The sequence below is a fragment of the Ammodytes marinus genome (genome assembly GCF_949987685.1).
Source record: "Ammodytes marinus genome assembly, chromosome: 5".
In the NCBI taxonomy this organism is placed as follows: Eukaryota; Metazoa; Chordata; class Actinopteri; order Uranoscopiformes; family Ammodytidae; genus Ammodytes; species Ammodytes marinus.
In genome coordinates this window covers 17644532-17662128 of record NC_137234.1, presented here as the reverse complement: position 1 = coordinate 17662128, position 17597 = coordinate 17644532, and the positions used below count along the sequence as shown (strand labels likewise).

The following is a 17597-nucleotide window of genomic DNA, read 5'->3' as shown; positions in this document are numbered from 1 at the left end:
AGGGGGCCAGAAAAAAACCATTTTTCCTACATGCTTACCTTAAACCTAGATATCCATTTAATTGTAACTAAACTAAGATCTCCACAGCCTTAGTTTTCCCGATAATTTTTGTTTTAATTTGCTTGAATAGTAGCCATATAGGTCCGTGTATTTTTTGTTACTTTGTATTATCACCCCAGCACCAGTCTGGTTATACGAAATAAGATCCATACCTTTCTGCACTGCTTCAAAATAACACCCAGCATTCCAGCAAACAGGCCTCATGACATGTTTATTATAGCAGTGATTTTCTCCTTGATCGGTGGAGGGCAGTGAAGCTGCTACCGCTGCGTCCCATATACCAGAAGAAGCCGAGCCTCGCTCTCATCATTAAGCGACAAAGATGGCCGCCTGTGGGCTTCTCCGCTCCCTGTCTTCCAACTTTTTTACAGTTTTGCCTTCACTCTCCCGCACGGCACCGCTTTCATCGTTGCGGCTGGCGTCTCAATCTTATTTCGGAAGAACACTAGCCTCCTCTAGCCGAGTAACAGCAGGTATTCCCATCTGAATGTTGTTTTTTTAACGTAGCGTGTTAGCAAAAATGTTGCGATAGCTAGAGGGTCACAGTAGACCAGAAGAAAGGGGCAGGAGACGCAGACCGCGCTGCTGTGTCTGTCAGTTTTTTGCCATAACAAAATACTTCAAACTCTTCTGGTGGGAGTCTCTCTGTGTGTTTTAAGTCTGTTGTGTTGTCTTGCAGCACTTAAATTCACAGACAAGCACGAATGGATCCGAGTAGAAGACGGCGGGGTTGGGACTGTCGGTATCAGCAACTTTGCGCAAGTACGTTTCCCTTCTCACACAGACATACACAGACGCACGAGCTCTCTCTCACACTCGTGCATGCATAAGCCCACACTTAAATAAATATTCATGCAGCTATGTTTGACCTTGCTGTATTGCTTGCAGGAGGCGCTGGGAGATGTAGTTTACTGCGGACTGCCAGAGGTGGGAACTCAGCTGGCTCAGCAAGGTATGATGATGATAATAATAATAATACACTTTATTTGTAAAGCACCTTTTACACACGAAATGCAGCTCAAATTCTTTGCAATATCGAAATGACGTGCACATAATGCAATTTAAGTTTCCTTTTTTACCACAACAAAAAACTGGTGAGGGCGTTGCCAATTAAATTGTTAAATGTACCATATCGGCAAAACGAACAATGACGCGTGCATTTGCTTGATCAACTTACATATGATTGATCTAAATTAGTCACTATTAGCATTGATCACAGATGTCAGCATTCAGTTAATATTTACTTACCAACCCAAGGGGGGACATTTACAGATAAATATAGTTTAATTTATTCTGCCTGTTTTAAGAGAATATGTTTCCTTCTTTTTAATGCACTTTTCATTTTAGTTTCTCTAAATAAATGATTCTGTATTATCTGTAACATTTGTGTTGACAAACAAGCTGTTGCACATCTCCCTACATCCAGTTAAACATGCAAATGGTTGTATATTCAGTTGGCGTGTAGCACCAAACATATACAGATGTCCTTGTGCCAAAAAACACGTACCCTTTTAAGATCAAAGTAACTCCTTATATTTGCCTGTGAGTTGTGTGTATTAACCGTTGAAATTACCTTAATTTTTTTGGTTTACTTTTATATATTATATTTTTCAACATGTTCTCTTACAGATGAGTTTGGAGCTCTGGAAAGTGTAAAAGCAGCCAGTGAGCTCTACTCCCCTTTGACTGGAGAAGTTTTAGAGGTGAACGAACTACTGGCAGACAAACCTGGTCTGGTCAACAAGTCTTGCTACAAAGACGGTAAGGACACATACATAACGCCGTCCAGTCCACGTAGATCATAATGGTATGTGAAGAAGACATTAGAAATGGAAGTGAAATTAAAATTATTTTGGTCCATGTAAGAAAGTTTAGCAAGTGCAAATTGTAGAAGGATTAGGATTATTGTTCAAAGAAACTTGACATTCCGATACCTTACATTTTTCGATACTCGATGGTATTGAGGCATTTCAGTAGGTACCGAAAAAGTATTGAACTTCGATACCCAGCCCTATGGATGATATTTGACACTATTGACCACCCTCTGGAGTCTAAGGTTGTTAGTTTAGTTTGTAAACTGATGTCAATCTTTTTTTATCATCTAAAACTTGTTGCCTCAGTTTACTTTTCATTGATGTATCTTTGTTTGTGCAGTGTTTGGAGTCAGTACACTATATACAGATCAATGCTTTGCCTATACAGGGTTCCCGTAGATCCTTAAAAAGTCTTAAATTCATAAATCTAAAAATAAGGCCTTAATTAGCATTAAAAGTCTTAAATCCATCTTTGAAAGGTCATAAAAATTGTAACACATGGTAAGTAGGATTGTATGACTGTAATTGGTCTCAAATCTTAAAATAATAGGTAACGTTTATTTATTTTAAATAAATTGCAGAATAGCGGTAATGTCGCGCAATCAAAAGAGCGGAACCAACAAAACATTTGTTTGAGGCCGTGACTCAGAGCAGATGCACGTCGTTCAGGTAGCAGTAGCAGCATGTGTAGCAGTGGGCCCGCATCATGGGAAAGTTTAAATTCAACGAGATTTGGCTATCCAACAAGGATTTTTCTGCCTGGCTGAAACTGGTACCCGGCAATTTATATCCCCATCTCTTCTCAACCGGGACAGCAGTACCAAATCTCCGGGCAATGTTCGGTTGCACGCCTACTAGGGATGAGCCCGAATCCGAACATGTATTCGGAAAAGCACGAATAAAGCAGCCTTAAAGCTGGGGTGGATAACTTTTTCACTGTAATATTTGGTAAAAATGTCATATTAGCCATTCAGCTATATGTAGGTGACGTGGTTTGAGAATATCTACTCATCACTTTGCTCTCCCCTGCCTCTGTGTGCCACCCCCAAAAATTGCCACCGCTCATGTACACTTTGACCAATCAGAGCGAGGCTCCGATTCACCGTTCTTATTGACTGTTGGGACTGTCCATTCACTTTGGCAACGACGTTGTTGCGTCAATTGCGTGAGCGTTCACGACCCTAGCAGTCTGACAGTTTGGCACTATGGCAGCCAACAAACAGCAATGTCTACAACTAAATGTCCTATTTCCCGTTTAACAACAACTGCTTACACCGTTAAGAGAGCAAGGATACGAGGAAAGACCGGGAAAGACACTAGTTGAAAAAACATTAACACGCATAACTCATTCGGAGGGAGGAGCTACAGCAGGTAGAGGGTGTCAGGGAGGGACCAGAGAGAACACAAGTGGAGCGGTTGAGGTATTTGGATTCGAATCTCTATCCAAACTGCTATTTTCTCACAAATCATATACCCCAGCTTTAACCAGAGTGGCACCGATCAGCTGTTCATCTCCGCTGCCGTGGCGGAGAAGAGAAAGACCGGCTGCTTTTATGCATGGCTCTGTGACCCGCGGTCTCTCTACATTCCGCTGGAATTTTATGCACCCCGAGTCACCTTCAGCCCCTCCTGCCTTTCATTTATTTCAAACCTCTGAACGTGGACCACGTCTCTTTAGTAGCAGGCAGCGGGCTGTATAATGCCATTAAATAGACAAATTTGATCTTAAAATATTCGATATGTGAGGCTTCGTCTGTTTAGTTCATACACTCTGTTTATAACTAAGAGATTTGCTGAAAAAAGTTTTCATTTGTGTGCGTTGATCACTTGTAGAGCACTAAACGTTGTTTCCTGGTCCAAAGTAATTATTCATTGAACCAAGTTAGAAATTAAAAAAGAGAGGGAGATAGAGTGAGTGAGAGAGAGAGTAGAGGGAAATAAATTGGGCAAAATAGATTGATTAGATCTAAGATCGATATATCATAAAACTGAGTTAAAAATAAAAGAAAGATGAAAAAATAAAACTGACAAATTTAATTACTGTGATGTAATACTGTTCTGTTTTAGATTCTGAATGTTCAATGTCCCCCAGTCAAAGGGCTAGTTGGGCTCAGACAGTTCATATAACTTATGAGAGAGAGAAACAGATGAAAAGTACAGTATGAGGTAGAAATGTATCTTATAATGAATTATATGCCAATATTAAATCAATTTGATGCACTGAAGGAACAGTAATTGCAAAAAAAAATATTCATACATAAGCCCCGGCCACTTCCGGCTGCATATCCGAATACAGATACATATACAGATTATTTTGTTGGTTGAACAGATACAGATAATGACTTCTACGCTGAAAGCAGAGTTACTGTGGTGTCTGAACACAGAGACAATACCTTTTTCCTTTTCTGTTGATTGCGTCGTTGGTCTAAAATTTAATTTCAAGTGGCATTAAAAAGTAGCCTGGAAATCCAGACCCTGATATCTTGAACGATAGAGGGTCTGGCCACGATCAATAGTAATTTCCAACTCAAGGGGCGGCTCCTACTCGTGCATTTCAAATGCCACTGCACGCAGTTGGATAGCACTACAACCAATCAGAGCGATGCACAAGGTAACGTAAGCCCCTTTCGTTTAGCGAACAGCTGTTAAACTGTTAAATTAAACGTTTGCCGTTGTCGGTCGGCAAAACAGAACATTCCACTTACTTGCTAATGAAAGATTTGAGTGCCGTCTTCCAAATCGTTAAGGGTCGAGGCCAAAGCAGTCTCAAACTCACACAACATATCCGCAGCCATCTTTGATGTTTACTATCACGGCTTCGACGTCGCATGCACGTCACTGTCGTCATCCGGTTACGTCCTCCCCAGAGTACCATATAAAGGGCTCTGGCGCGCCCATATTAGATAGAACCAATTGAAACCATAGCCAGATTTCTGGTTTTCTTGATAAAGCTTCAACGGAGCGTGTCCAGACCAACACGCGCAGCAAATTTAATTTGCCAGCGCCTAGTGGCAGGTCTGGGAATGCCAGGCTAATTAAAAAGGTCTTAAAAAGTCTTAAATTTAACTTGCATTAAGCTGTAGGAACCATGCCTATACTAACTTTTATATGGCACTGATTGAGCAAATTTAAACAAACAGATTTTTACTGTTTTCAGTTTTACCAACCATAATCAAATCAAATCAAATCAGTTTTATTTATATAGCCCAAAATTACAAATAAATTTGTCTCGGTGGACTTTACATTTCATACAATATGATATATGATACAATATGATACAATATGATACAATATGACACCCTGCCCTTACACCCTTAGCTCGGCTGAGAAAAAACTCCCAGTAAAAACCCTTTACCGGGAATAAAAAATTGAAGAAATCTCAGGGAGAGTCGACAGAGTAAGGGATCCCTCTCCCAGGACGGACATACTGCAATAGATGTCATAAGTAGAGAAAATCACGAAGGAATTTGATCATTGACCAGGTGATTACATGGTAATACTAAGTAAAGTGCGAATAGTGTGGATGCAGGAAGACTTCAGATGCAGCCAGAGGATCCACACCGTCTCGTCTCCACCAGGGAAAACTAAGGTTTCCATCGCCGGGATTACATCCCACGTCTCCAGGTGGCGCCCTTGACCACTGCACATCATTCGCGTTGATGGTCCAATTCTCAGATAAAACCGGAGGGGGGACCAGATCCACACCGTCTCGTCACGACCAAGGGAAACTGGAAGAGGACAGACAGGCAACCAATGAGCAAGGCAAAAATGAATTTATAAAGATTGAACAAGCAAGCGAGTAGAAAGAGTACTATCCTGATGTGAAGCAATAGCAAACGGGGAGCATCCATTCCTAGGACAGCTGATTCCACACAGAACTCGGAGTCAGTCGAGTAGCATGGAGAGTGCTTGGTAGACGGAGGGAGAGAACCCCCGGGGCAACGCTCAACCAATCATGGAAGATAAACAAAAGAGAACAAATGTCAGAGAAATGGTATCAGTTATGCAATTAGCGTCGGCAGGACAATTCTCAGTGGGAGGACAGCCGGTACTCAGGCCCAGACAAACCGAGACCGAGGCAGCTCCTCAGGGTGATAATAATAACGCTATAACAATGCGAACACAATTAACATTAAAATTACATTGATCACACTCTACCGTTCCCCATCGACACACAATCGGTGCCAGCCCCCCAGACCCAGAGCCTGCCCCCCAGCACCCCGCCCCCAGAGAGCACGCCCCAGTGCGGCACTAGTCCAGAGGAGGACCGGGGCCATAGATAGAGAATAGAGTATAGAATAGGGAAATAGCCAAATACAGCGCTGCCACGAGGAGCAACCACTGCCGAATCCCCCGGAGGGGCGGCCCGTACAGCCCCACTCAGGCCCGCCGGACCGGCCATGCCCAGCCCACGAGGCAAGGCCAGAGGTGCCAGGCACAAAGGGCGCGACGCATCCGCCGCCGCCATCGGCACACCCAGAGCTAGGAAGGGCCGAAGGAGCACCGACGCCGGGCAGCGAAACATAATCTCGCTACATAATAATGTATAGTAATTGTCTGGTTTAAGAAAACTGCCTGCTAGCTTCAGAATATTTGAACAGTAGGTGGCAGTGTCGCAACATAATAAAAAACGTAGCCAATTTAGGATAAATGATTAAGCCAGTTTTGTATTACTAAAATGTATATGGAACCTTGTACCAATTTTTTATTTTTTTTGGTTTTTATAGCGTATTTGTACGGAGCCCCTAAAGGGACATGGAGGAAAAAAAAATTTTTGGTAAAAAAAAAAAAAAAAATCAAACTCGAGATCTTGACTTCAAACTCGAGATCTCGAGTTCGATCTCGAGTTTGAAGTCAAGATCTCGAGTTTAAAGTCAAGATCTCGAGTTCAAAGTCGAGATCTCGACTTTGCCTTCAAACCTCTCTCACCGTCAGCAATGGTCCATGCATCAAAGGCATATCAATTAATTTATGGGAAACCACACAATAGTGTCATGGAGGAGTACTTGGAGCATTCTTTTCTCACACTAACACCAAACTACAACCTATTTGGCCTAAATCTAACGTTTATTATGCACATTGGAGAGAAAAGTGACAATGATTCACTTCATTTTGGCGCACCATGGACCGAGAGCGGAGGTCTAATTGTCAACACACACACACACACACACACACACACACACACACACACACACACACACACACACACACACACACACACACACACACACACAATATGTAGACGGTATACATTTGACTATATCAAAACGTGAACGTTTCCAAGACACAATGCCGCCTACACTTGAGGAGAACTCTGTTTGGCTGTATTGGCTGGTCTGATGAAGGCTATTATGAGTCGCAAAGAGTAATTTGCACCGGATTAGACTATGTCCGCGTTCTCCAGTGACTCCATATGATCGGATCTTGAAGCACTCACAATAGTGCAGGCAAAATATGAAATTCAATTGGATTATGCGAACTTTCTATTTTTCTTCACTTGGAGAGAGAAAAAGCGCTGTTCCCGTGCGCTCTGGCAGCACTACACCTGTGCCCGGCGTGAGCCTCAAACTGCGTCTTAATAGAAAAGATAACTGCAGGTCATATGACAAAACTAGCGATCGGACTAGGTTAGTAAAGCCTAATTAAGCCTTTCCCAGGAAGGGATCGTGTGTGAATAAAACACAGTCTGGACTGGCGTATTTTTAATAGCCTATAGCAGAACTTCCTTTGCTGTGCGCTGGGGAGAAACAGACACGCTGGTAACTATTCTGCTCCAGATCTGCACATTGGACAGCGCCACGCGATCCTCACAGTTTTGCTGCTGTTTAGTTAAAATTTGTGATTTTTTGGGTGCAATAGATGAATAACATGTGCCGTCGGGTGAAGCCTCTTATCTCTCTCGACCGTGTGCGAGGCAAAACAAATCAGGCGCTGTTTCTCCCCAGCGCACAGCAGAGGAATTTCTGCTATAATTAGAAATCACCAGTGCAGACTCTCCTCAAACTATTAGTTTAATTTAGTTTTTATAATCAGCGATCGATTGTTTCATTTGTACACAGAGACAAACATGTAGGCATGTAGCGGTGTGGCACATTTACGCACGAAAGCTTCCCTCAGAACGGAAGAGAAAAAAATTAGCTTTTTTATTTAATTATTATTATTGTAGTCCAGACTGTGTTTTATTCACACACGATCCCTTCCTGGGAAAGGCTGAAAGTGTGAATGAGGCTTTACTAACTTAGTCCAATCGCTAGTTTTGTCATATGACCTGCAGTTATCTTTTCTATTAAGACACAGTTTGAGGCTCAAGGCGGGCACAGCTGGTGTAGTGCCAGAGCGCACAGGAACAGCGCTTTTTCTCTCTCCAAGTGAGGAAAAATAGAAAGTTCGCATAATCCGGTTGAATTTCATATTTTGCCTGCACTATTGTGAGTGCTTCAAGATCCGATCATATGGAGTCACTGGAGAACGCGGACATAGTCTAATCCGGTGCAAATTATAGCCTTCATCAGACCAGCCAATACAGCCAAACAGAGTTCTCCTCAGGTGTAGTGTAGGCGGCATTGTGTCTTGGAAACGTTCACGTTTTGATATAGTCAAATGTATACCGTCTACATATTGTGTGTGTGTGTGTGTGTGTGTGTGTGTGTGTGTGTGTGTGTGTGTGTGTGTGTGTGTGTGTGTGTGTGTGTGTGTGTGTGTGTGTGTGTGTGTGTGTGTGTGTGTGTGTGTGTGTGTGTGTGTGTGTGTGTGTGTGTGTGTGTGTGTGTGTGTGTGTGTGTGTGTGTGTGTGTGTGTGTGTGTGTGTGTGTGTGTTGACAATTAGACCTCCGCTCTCGGTCCATGGTGCGCCAAAATGAAGTGAATCATTGTCACTTTTCTCTCCAATGTGCATAATAAACGTTAGATTTAGGCCAAATAGGTTGTAGTTTGGTGTTAGTGTGAGAAAAGAATGCTCCAAGTACTCCTCCATGACACTATTGTGTGGTTTCCCATAAATTAATTGATATGCCTTTGATGCATGGACCATTGGTGACGGTGAGAGAGGTTTGAAGGCAAAGTCGAGATCTCGACTTTGAACTCGAGATCTTGACTTTAAACTCGAGATCTTGACTTCAAACTCGAGATCTCGAGTTTGAACTCGAGATCTCGAGTTTGAAGTCAAGATCTCGAGTTTGATTTTTTTTTTTTTTTTTTTTTTACCAAAAATTTTTTTTTCCTCCATGTCCCTTTAGGGGCTCCGTATATTTGTATCCTTTTTAAGTGTGAACAATTTTTTAACTCGACACTTCATCCATACCGATGATTTTGCATTGATTAGCCCATTTTCTATGTTACAACTACTAAATATGTTTTTCTGTGGCATACCAGTGTTTTACACTGACTTATTTGTTTTTTTCTTTCCTCCCAAACAGCAATTATTTTAAGACTATGAAAATACACTCAGGGACTTTATGGATGTAGTAATCCATTACTCTTAAAATCGTCTGTTTTTTGCTATTGTCTTACACCAGTCTGATTTTTTGCTGACCCTCATTTTAACCTTTTTTTAATATAGGTTGGCTGATGAAGATGACCATTGCTAACCCTACAGAGCTTGATACTCTAATGGACGAAGCAGCCTATGAGAGATACATCCGCTCAATTGAGGACTAACCTAACACCTCCTCATAAGTGCTATACTCCCTTTCTCAATTTCAAACAACACTGGCAGGGAAATCCATAAGTTGTGCCTGTGTCAGTCACAACGATATGCTTAGCATCGACCATCGGAGCTCAAGACCTGCAGATTGCTGACCTGCCAGTGTTGTAGAGCTGTGAACTTTAGGAATCCTTTATCAACTGTTGAAGACTGAATTTAGGGGATCTGTCAATCTGCACCGACTGAACATCCAATGTTGAGTTGTTGTAGCTTGAAGTCCCCACGCAGAAGAGACTGAGACTCAGTCCATAGAATTTCCCAAGCATTTTAAACAAAGGAAAACTTGAATTTCTGTTGTAGGACATTTGTTAGACGTAAAAAGCACTTTGGTCTATATGGTATTAATAATAATGTTGGTCTACATTGCATGTATGACTGCTACACTGTAGACATGGAACCTGTAAATTAGAAAATAAACATTTCTGAAACATTGTGTTCTTTGGCATGTATTTATTCCCAAAGTTTATACTTTTATATTATAAATGTGGGAAGAGTGGTTTAAAAAATACAGCTCTTCACTTGTCATTCTTTTGAACACGTGATGCTTGACACAAATGTGTATTGCTTAAAAGTAAAAAAGACAATTGCTACAGTCAAAACATGTTATGTATACACCCACCCACACATAATCATTACACTCATTTACTAACTTGTAGAAGTTAGTAAAATGTGCAAGTATATACAAAAAGGTAGCACCACAACAACCAAAATAATAGGGAATCGAAATACTAGATTGTGACCTGAGAGAACCTCCAACTTGACTGAGGTATTTTCATACTCGCACTGAATTAATGTGTTTTCTGATTTTCACGTTTTTTAAATTGTGAAATAGTGTAATTATTTCTCCACTTACAACTCAAACTCTAAAATGTATGAATATTTACGTGAAACATCCCTCATATCTTTATACGACTTGGACCCTTAATAGGGAGCTGTACTGAAATCAAGTATATTATCTATATCAGCTTGAACCTATGTTTGACACTTTTTATTACCTTTTATTTATACAGGTTAATCCCATTGAGATCGGAGACTCTTTTTCAAGGGAGGCATGTTCCCATTTACATGTTACCATTCACACACACATCCATACACAGATAGCAGGCTAACTATCAACATTCACACGAGGCAAGGAGTGTTAAGTGTCTTGCCCAAGGAGACAACAACCATGACACAAGTGGCAGGGCGGGGTAGACCACCAACCCTTCAATCATTGGCCGACCCGATCTACCACCTGAGCTACAGTCGCTCTGGTATGATACCATTGCTCAATAGCCGAGATTTTACTGAAAAGTCAATTTAGAAAGTCTCTTGTAAGCATTGTCTCCAATGTTCAACACATTTTCCTCACTATCCACATTTTAAACTTTTGGGCCTGTCCTTGTCTGAAAAAAATATAATTCTGTAACATTGTGCATTTTACTTGTAACAGTTTGGTCACATATAACTTGTAAACTTCCATCATTGACCTCTGGGTCACCTGAGGGAGGTGCTCGCCCCACCAGGTACTATAGAAACCCTGTCCTTGGCTGTGGGAGTTCGCCTGGCCCTGCCCCGTGGTGCGGCGGGCTGAGGGAGTCCCTCCATTCTGCGATAATCGCTCTCCAGCCTCTCCTTTCGCTGGGTTCCCTCATACAGCACGCTGGCAGTGAAGTCTCTCTCATTGAAGAAGGCGATGGTCTCATCCCTCTTGCGGCTCACGTATCCTTTCAGAACAGCGTTGTAAGGGTTTGATGCGGCGTCTGCATCTGGATCTTCCTGCTGGTGTTTAAATTCCATGCGTGTGATAACTGGCAACAGGAATTGCTTCCCTTCTTTCACCACACCCCCCTCCCTGTGTGATGAGCCCAGAGCCTCAGAGACCAGGCGCGGGGGCAGAGACACCAAGTCACAGCCAGAGCGCTTGTCCACGTACTGGTCAAACTCTTTCCGCACCAGAGCTACATCTTGCAGAGAGTGATTCCTCCTCTCCTCCAGGTCTGTAACAATTCGCTCAGGATATGTCTGGCCAAACTCCACACCTAAACAATGAGGATTGCAAGGAAATTAGATTTTTATGGAATAGGAACTGTATACTGTAGGTAGCATTTTTTTTCTTGTGAAAAGTAAAACATATGAGACAGTAAATATGTCTTAGGATCATAATTTTCTCACCAGCACGTCGAAGCATGGACGCGGGACATTTCCAAGGCTTGTGAATGAGCTCATCTGGCAAATCTGCAAGTTCAGGACACCATTTTCTAACATAGCTGCCTTTAGGGTCACAGGTCATTGCTGCATCGACGGGGTGCATGACAAAATTCCAGTGATCAAGACCACACATGCCTCCATTCTGCCACATCATGGCATCTATGGCAACATCTGCATCCACCAGGGTGTCCTGAACACAGTCAGGAAGTAGTTCTTATTAGTGTGTGTGTGTGTGTGTGTGTGTGTGTGTGTGTGTGTGTGTGTGTGTGTGTGTGTCACAACTACGTGAGTCTATTCCCTGTATGCTTGCACGTCTCACCTGGAACCAGCGATAGCCTTCTTGCCAGGGCAGGTAGAGGTATGCTATGAGAAAAGACGCCACCACGTGTCTCATGTAGTTGTTCATCCAGCCCGTCAGCCACAGCTGCCTCATGGCTGCGTCCACCAGAGGGTAGCCTGTACGACCTCTCTGCCAGGCCTTCAGGTGGCTACGGTCACTGCTCCACCGCAGAGCCTGTAAACACCAAAGGATGAGCAATGCTTTGTATTAAATGCAGTTCTTCATTGTGGGATTAAGCGGTTAATTATTGAGGAATAAAAAGCTATTTCAACTCAACATATTTATTTATTTGCATTTATGTGGTAAACCTCCAACAAGAAACTTTAAAATGTTTATGGAACAGCCCAATTTTTCCTCCATTAATAATTAATGCCCTGCAACAGCAAACAAGGCCATCAGCAAAAACAACGCTACTCATATAGTTTTTATTTATGCCTATTATACGGGTCCGATTTCCGAGGGACTGAGACTAAACGATTTACAGCAGGCAGGAACATCCTGTTTCTCCCAAAGGTACTAAATCAAAGTTTACTTTGCTTCTCTATTGTCATATTACCATAATTAATCTTACGTAGTCACATATGAATAGATAACCTCATCGCAATGCATCCTGCAGTCTCTCTTTCACTCGCTTCCCAAGCAAATGCACACAGTGCCGGCAAGAGTGTTGGTGTCGTAAAAACATTACTGCTTTTGTCCAAATGCGCTGCTAGGATCCACAAACACTGAACATTTCTCGCAGCTACTTTTATATGTTATCAAGATGTCAGCTGCAAATTTCTACCCTGTATGGAGGCCTGAGGGATTCCCAGGGGAGGTCTGGAAACAATGTCAGCTGCCAGTAAGACAAATCTCTCCACGCCAGTTTGCGTTGAAACTTTGGGGGTCGACATCGAGCCCCTTTGGCATCCCACAAAAGCCACCGTGAGCTCAGCTGACCAAAGTGAAGGTATGGAGACAGACTGCTGGTATTTGGGGCATCCGCCCTGCCTGACTCTTTTTCATATCTGTAGACACCTAGGAGGCACAGGGAGAATAATGATCAATGTCTTACCTCATAACATTCCACCAAAGACGGTGTAGGATTTGTTTAAAATGTGAACGCAAGGTGTCTCACCATCATGAAGAAAGGCCTCCAGCCGTGCATGTGCTCCCTCTTCACTGAAATCCCAGGATTTACGAATGTTAGCCGCCCAATCAATCTGAATGCCACAATGAACACAAGAAATTGTTGAGGACTGACTTCACAATCTAATCTCATCCATACACTGGGCTGTAGACTCTTTTATAAACAGACTGTAGCTCGATTCTATGGGACTGCTCTGCTGTGGTTACTGACCGTTGTGCCATCCTTCCTGCGGGGCATGCGTGCCAGGTCCAACATATCAAGAGAGACACCACAAGGCCATTGTGCCGGTTTGGGGAGGGATGTAGGAGGGTCCAGGGGAAGCCCTAACCCGGAACCTGGGTTCTGCCTACAGCAGCTCATGAAGTGAGACACTGAACCTATTCCTAAATGAAGTACAGAAAACCCAAGATATCACTATAAAGTTCTCATATTAACCACATGTTCAGGGTTTTTCCTGCATAGAGAATTTTTTGGCACCCCCCAAAGTGGTGTTATGCCTCCCCCAAAGGAAAATCACCAGCGCCAAAATGATACAAATTGAGAATATATTCAGCTATGTAAAACCTCTCCAAATGTGTTTCTAGTTGAGCCAAATACAAGTCCTCCTTCTTGTAGGGCTGGGCGATTAATTGCATTTCAATTTATATTACTGCTTCCCTCGATCATGAAAACAAAAAAATCAAAATAAAATGATCATTGAAGCTCCCCTTTCTCAACCCCAACCCACTCCTAAAATTCACAAACTTTTCGCCTTTACTGTTGCATTCGCGACCCCAAAAAAGTTGTTCCATGTTCTTACCCCCCAAAGGCCCATTCTGAGCCAGGAAAAACCCTGCATGTTTGTAAACAAGCTCAGTACACCAAATGAATATGTTTGCGACTGACCTCTTAGTCCCACACCCTCCGTGCTGACAGTGTAAGGGTCTCTGAGGCAGTATGAGTGGAACATCTTGAATTCAACGCCGTCTTTCTGCAGGGCCAAAACCACCACGTCATCCCTCTCCTTCAGCCACGGCTCATAGAGGGCATTAGCCAAGACTGTTCTGGCCCCGGTCTCCTTCACTAGCTTCCTGAGGCTACGTAGAGAAGATCCCAGCTCATTCCCCTCTCCGCTTGCTTTGAAGAACAACATACGACTGCCAATGTGCTCCAGAGATGAACAGAAACAAGACAGAGCTTGATGGAGCCAGTATTTACCTGTTTGAAAGAAAATATGTGACAACAAGTCAGCAGCCAATTAATACGTTTTAGTTCTGAATGAAAAGTTACTTTGACACAGATGAATCACTGATTCCTCTGTCAACTTACAAGCTCCCCCCATAGCCACCGTAATCCCAGGTCCCTCCTCCTCTTCAGGGCTCCAGATGAATATAGGGATGACAGGTGCACCAACCTCCAATGAGCCAATGAGAGCAGGGTTGTCACAAAGTCGCAAGTCCCTCCTGAACCACAGCAGCACGGGTTGCGGAGCTGATGGAGAACAGGGCAAACCAACAACATGTTGGCCAGCACCTTTACGCCGCTGTCGCCTGTTCTTTGAGCGTTTAGGTTTTTCTGATTGGTTCAAATCTGCTTCATTCATCAATTGGTCACCTTCCTCGTGCTTGGAAAATGAGCCTGACAGTCTGGAGGCACACACAGTCGGACTCGTCTGTAGCATCACCTTGTTATATTTGAGAACATGTGTGCTTCCCTGAATCTCAGTCTCTCCAAGTTTCCTTGGTGGGCTCACCTTGGCCCAGGGTCCAGTTTGCCGTGAGTCTCTCCTGCCAACTACATCTGCTAGTAGCCGTGTGTGGCCGCTTCCCTGATATACCGAGGTCAGTTGAAAAGAGTTTCTCTGATTCGGTCCCTCTTCAGGTCGCTGGAGTCGGGAATCTTGGCTGATGGTTGACAGCTGGGGATCTTTGATTTCCAGTAGAGAGAGAGACAATGCAAGTTCCAGTTCATCCTCTTCTGTCTACAGTTTGATTAGGACAATCAATTATTATCACTGTAAAAATTACTGTTTACAGTCTCGAATGAAAGATGTGCAAAAAGTAACAACAATCAAGTAGGCAAGTATGACTATGACAAAAACTATGCAAAAATATTTTGTGGTCCCTTATTTTTTTTATTGATTATCAAGATTGCAGTTGGGGGGAATGATAGATTACTAAGTGTTAATGCTTCTTTTGTTAAGTTTTCTGAATAAGCTGTACTCAATGATTTAAGACAATTTATTTTTACAGTAGGCTAAATAACTACAGAGGTAGGCTATCAGGTGTCATGAATCAGTCCAAAGTGTAACTTAAAATTTCTAAATGGAGCCATGATGTTAAGAGGCCTGACAGCCCCTTCATACAGCCAAACAGGGGTTTCCACTTATTTTAACTGATTAGGCCTATAGCTCTTTTCAGGAGGCCTGTAGCGGTTTATATTTGATAGAAATATACTGTAGCTCTGTTCCATAAAACGTACACATTTTCTATTCGTGTTAGCACTAGTGTTGATAATTAATACAGCCTAAAAATAGCCTCATAAAGTTTGTTTGTAATAATATTAAGGCATAATGACAAGTAATTATTGTCTAATGTAACAACACACTTATGAGTGTAACATTAAATACTTAAATATAAATCTTATTTTAAATATCTTTAGTGCACATTCTAACTTTCAAAAATACCACGAGAACAGGCTAGCTTTGCCTGGCAGCAGGCAGTCAAGTAAAATAAGGGGAGTGACTAAACATTTGCACATTTGCAACATTTGCATATTCAGCAAGCCAAGATGGTACTATCACTCAAAAAAGAAGCTATACCATAAAAGGCTAAAATGCCACCGAAATTGATATTTAAATCTAACAGGTGACCAGAAAGAGAAGATGAAAAGGGAGGCGCGAGCTCCAATTCGGTTGCTTAATTACCTAGATAATGTTTGGCCAACAAGCTAGCCACATGGACCTATAAAGAAAGTAGGCCTATCTAAGTATAGTAGCCTATAGGCTAGCCAGGACAACTTATTAGCCAGGACAACATCACTCAAGCCAGAAGAACAACTTCACTCAAGTTTAGCTAGTCGAAACTCGGTAGGTATAAGCAATACAGATTGACATTTGCCTTTTCTGTTATTTGCTTTCATATTATGTTGTCTCTCGTAGGCTATTTCTTTATTTATCTCTTCTCCTTTTTTGTTGTTCTTAGAAATGTTTTGCATGTAGGTTTTGAACTCCTTTGTAACCCTTGTAGTGCTACAACGTAATAACATTTTCCCCAAACGCGCACTGACCTTAAAGAAATATTCCTTGTAGATGGATGTGAGGATGCAGTGCAGGGGATTGCTGGCCTCGAACAGGGGCTGAATGAGGATCGGGAACTGTGACTGGGTCTCCTGGTGCCCCAGGACTGACACACACATCGCAAAAAACCCTTCTGGATCCTCTCGACCCACCAGAACGTCGCTTAACATCTTCCTCACCAAGGCTTTACTGTCCTCGGCAGCAGCAGCTGATGGAGACATCTTCAAGTGAAAGGTGACGATAAATTACAGCCACAAAATGTGTTTAGACTGCTTTTAAATTGTAGGCTAGTAGGTCGAGTTATCCGCTCCACGTAGGCTACTGAACATACCCTCACTGATTACCAAATAACAGCTGAGTTTTAGTTACACAAGCCATGTGGCTGTGTTTTGTAACCTAAAAAGCTAAGGTTTTGTAATGGGAAGATATTACCACTAGGGGGCGTACAAGTCTAATAAATAAGAATTATGCTATGAGAGCTGGTGAAACCCATGGGTGCTGGCTGTTTTTTTTTTCACCATTTGAGTAGCATTTGGGATTCCCCGCTTACAATAAAATGATTTGATACAAGGGTAGACATATTTTAATAGGCTTATGTTAAATAAAAAGTTTTATGAATAATATGTTTATGTCATCGGCATCTCCCTCTCTCTTTCTTTCTCTCTCTCTCCCTCTCTCTGTTTCATCTTCTTGAAAACAACATTATTACTCATTTACCAAATCATACATTTTAACTAAAATGTGTCATAACAGGGGGTCCCCACCAGCTGAATGCATTCAAATAAAGAGCATTGATTACATTGAATTGATGTAAAAATGCTAGGGGGACATCTCCTCAAGATAACCATTCTATATAAAAAAAAATGTCTACAAAGCCTTCATCTTGACAGGAATGTAGTTCTTTGCAAGTGTACTCTGTGATGTGAGACTTAAAAAAGCAAACAAAGCCAGCAGACAGTACCCAGCAGTGAATTTTTAATCACGGTCTGTATTCACGCTTTAGAGGGGTTGCTAAGTAATTGATTTTTTTAATGAGACATGCATAAGCGTTTGAATGTTCACAGCAGGGAACAATGTTTCGTGAC

At 42.3% G+C, this 17597-nt stretch overlaps 2 protein-coding genes across 2 annotated transcripts; one reads left to right on the top strand and one right to left on the bottom strand.

The window, feature by feature from the left end:
- Positions 1-382: 382 nt before the first annotated feature.
- Positions 383-10012, top strand: gcsha (glycine cleavage system protein H (aminomethyl carrier), a; the record flags this gene model as incomplete). Its single annotated transcript, XM_080028190.1, has 5 exons — positions 383-533; positions 740-822; positions 949-1012; positions 1690-1821; positions 9433-10012. The coding sequence occupies 5 exons, from the start codon at positions 383-385 to the stop codon at positions 9528-9530; spliced, it is 528 nt and encodes a 175-aa protein (XP_079884316.1). The 3' UTR covers positions 9531-10012.
- Positions 10013-10183: 171 nt separating this feature from the next.
- Positions 10184-16830, bottom strand: LOC307250914 (deoxyribodipyrimidine photo-lyase). The gene is made up of 9 exons (XM_080028188.1): positions 16503-16830; positions 14544-15195; positions 14121-14432; positions 13446-13618; positions 13224-13308; positions 12891-13123; positions 12086-12280; positions 11731-11956; positions 10184-11597 (listed from the first exon to the last, which is right to left on the bottom strand). Exons 1-9 carry the CDS (start codon positions 16731-16733, stop codon positions 11053-11055), a joined length of 2652 nt encoding a protein of 883 aa, XP_079884314.1. The 5' UTR covers positions 16734-16830; the 3' UTR covers positions 10184-11052.
- Between the last annotated feature and the right edge of the window lie 767 nt (positions 16831-17597).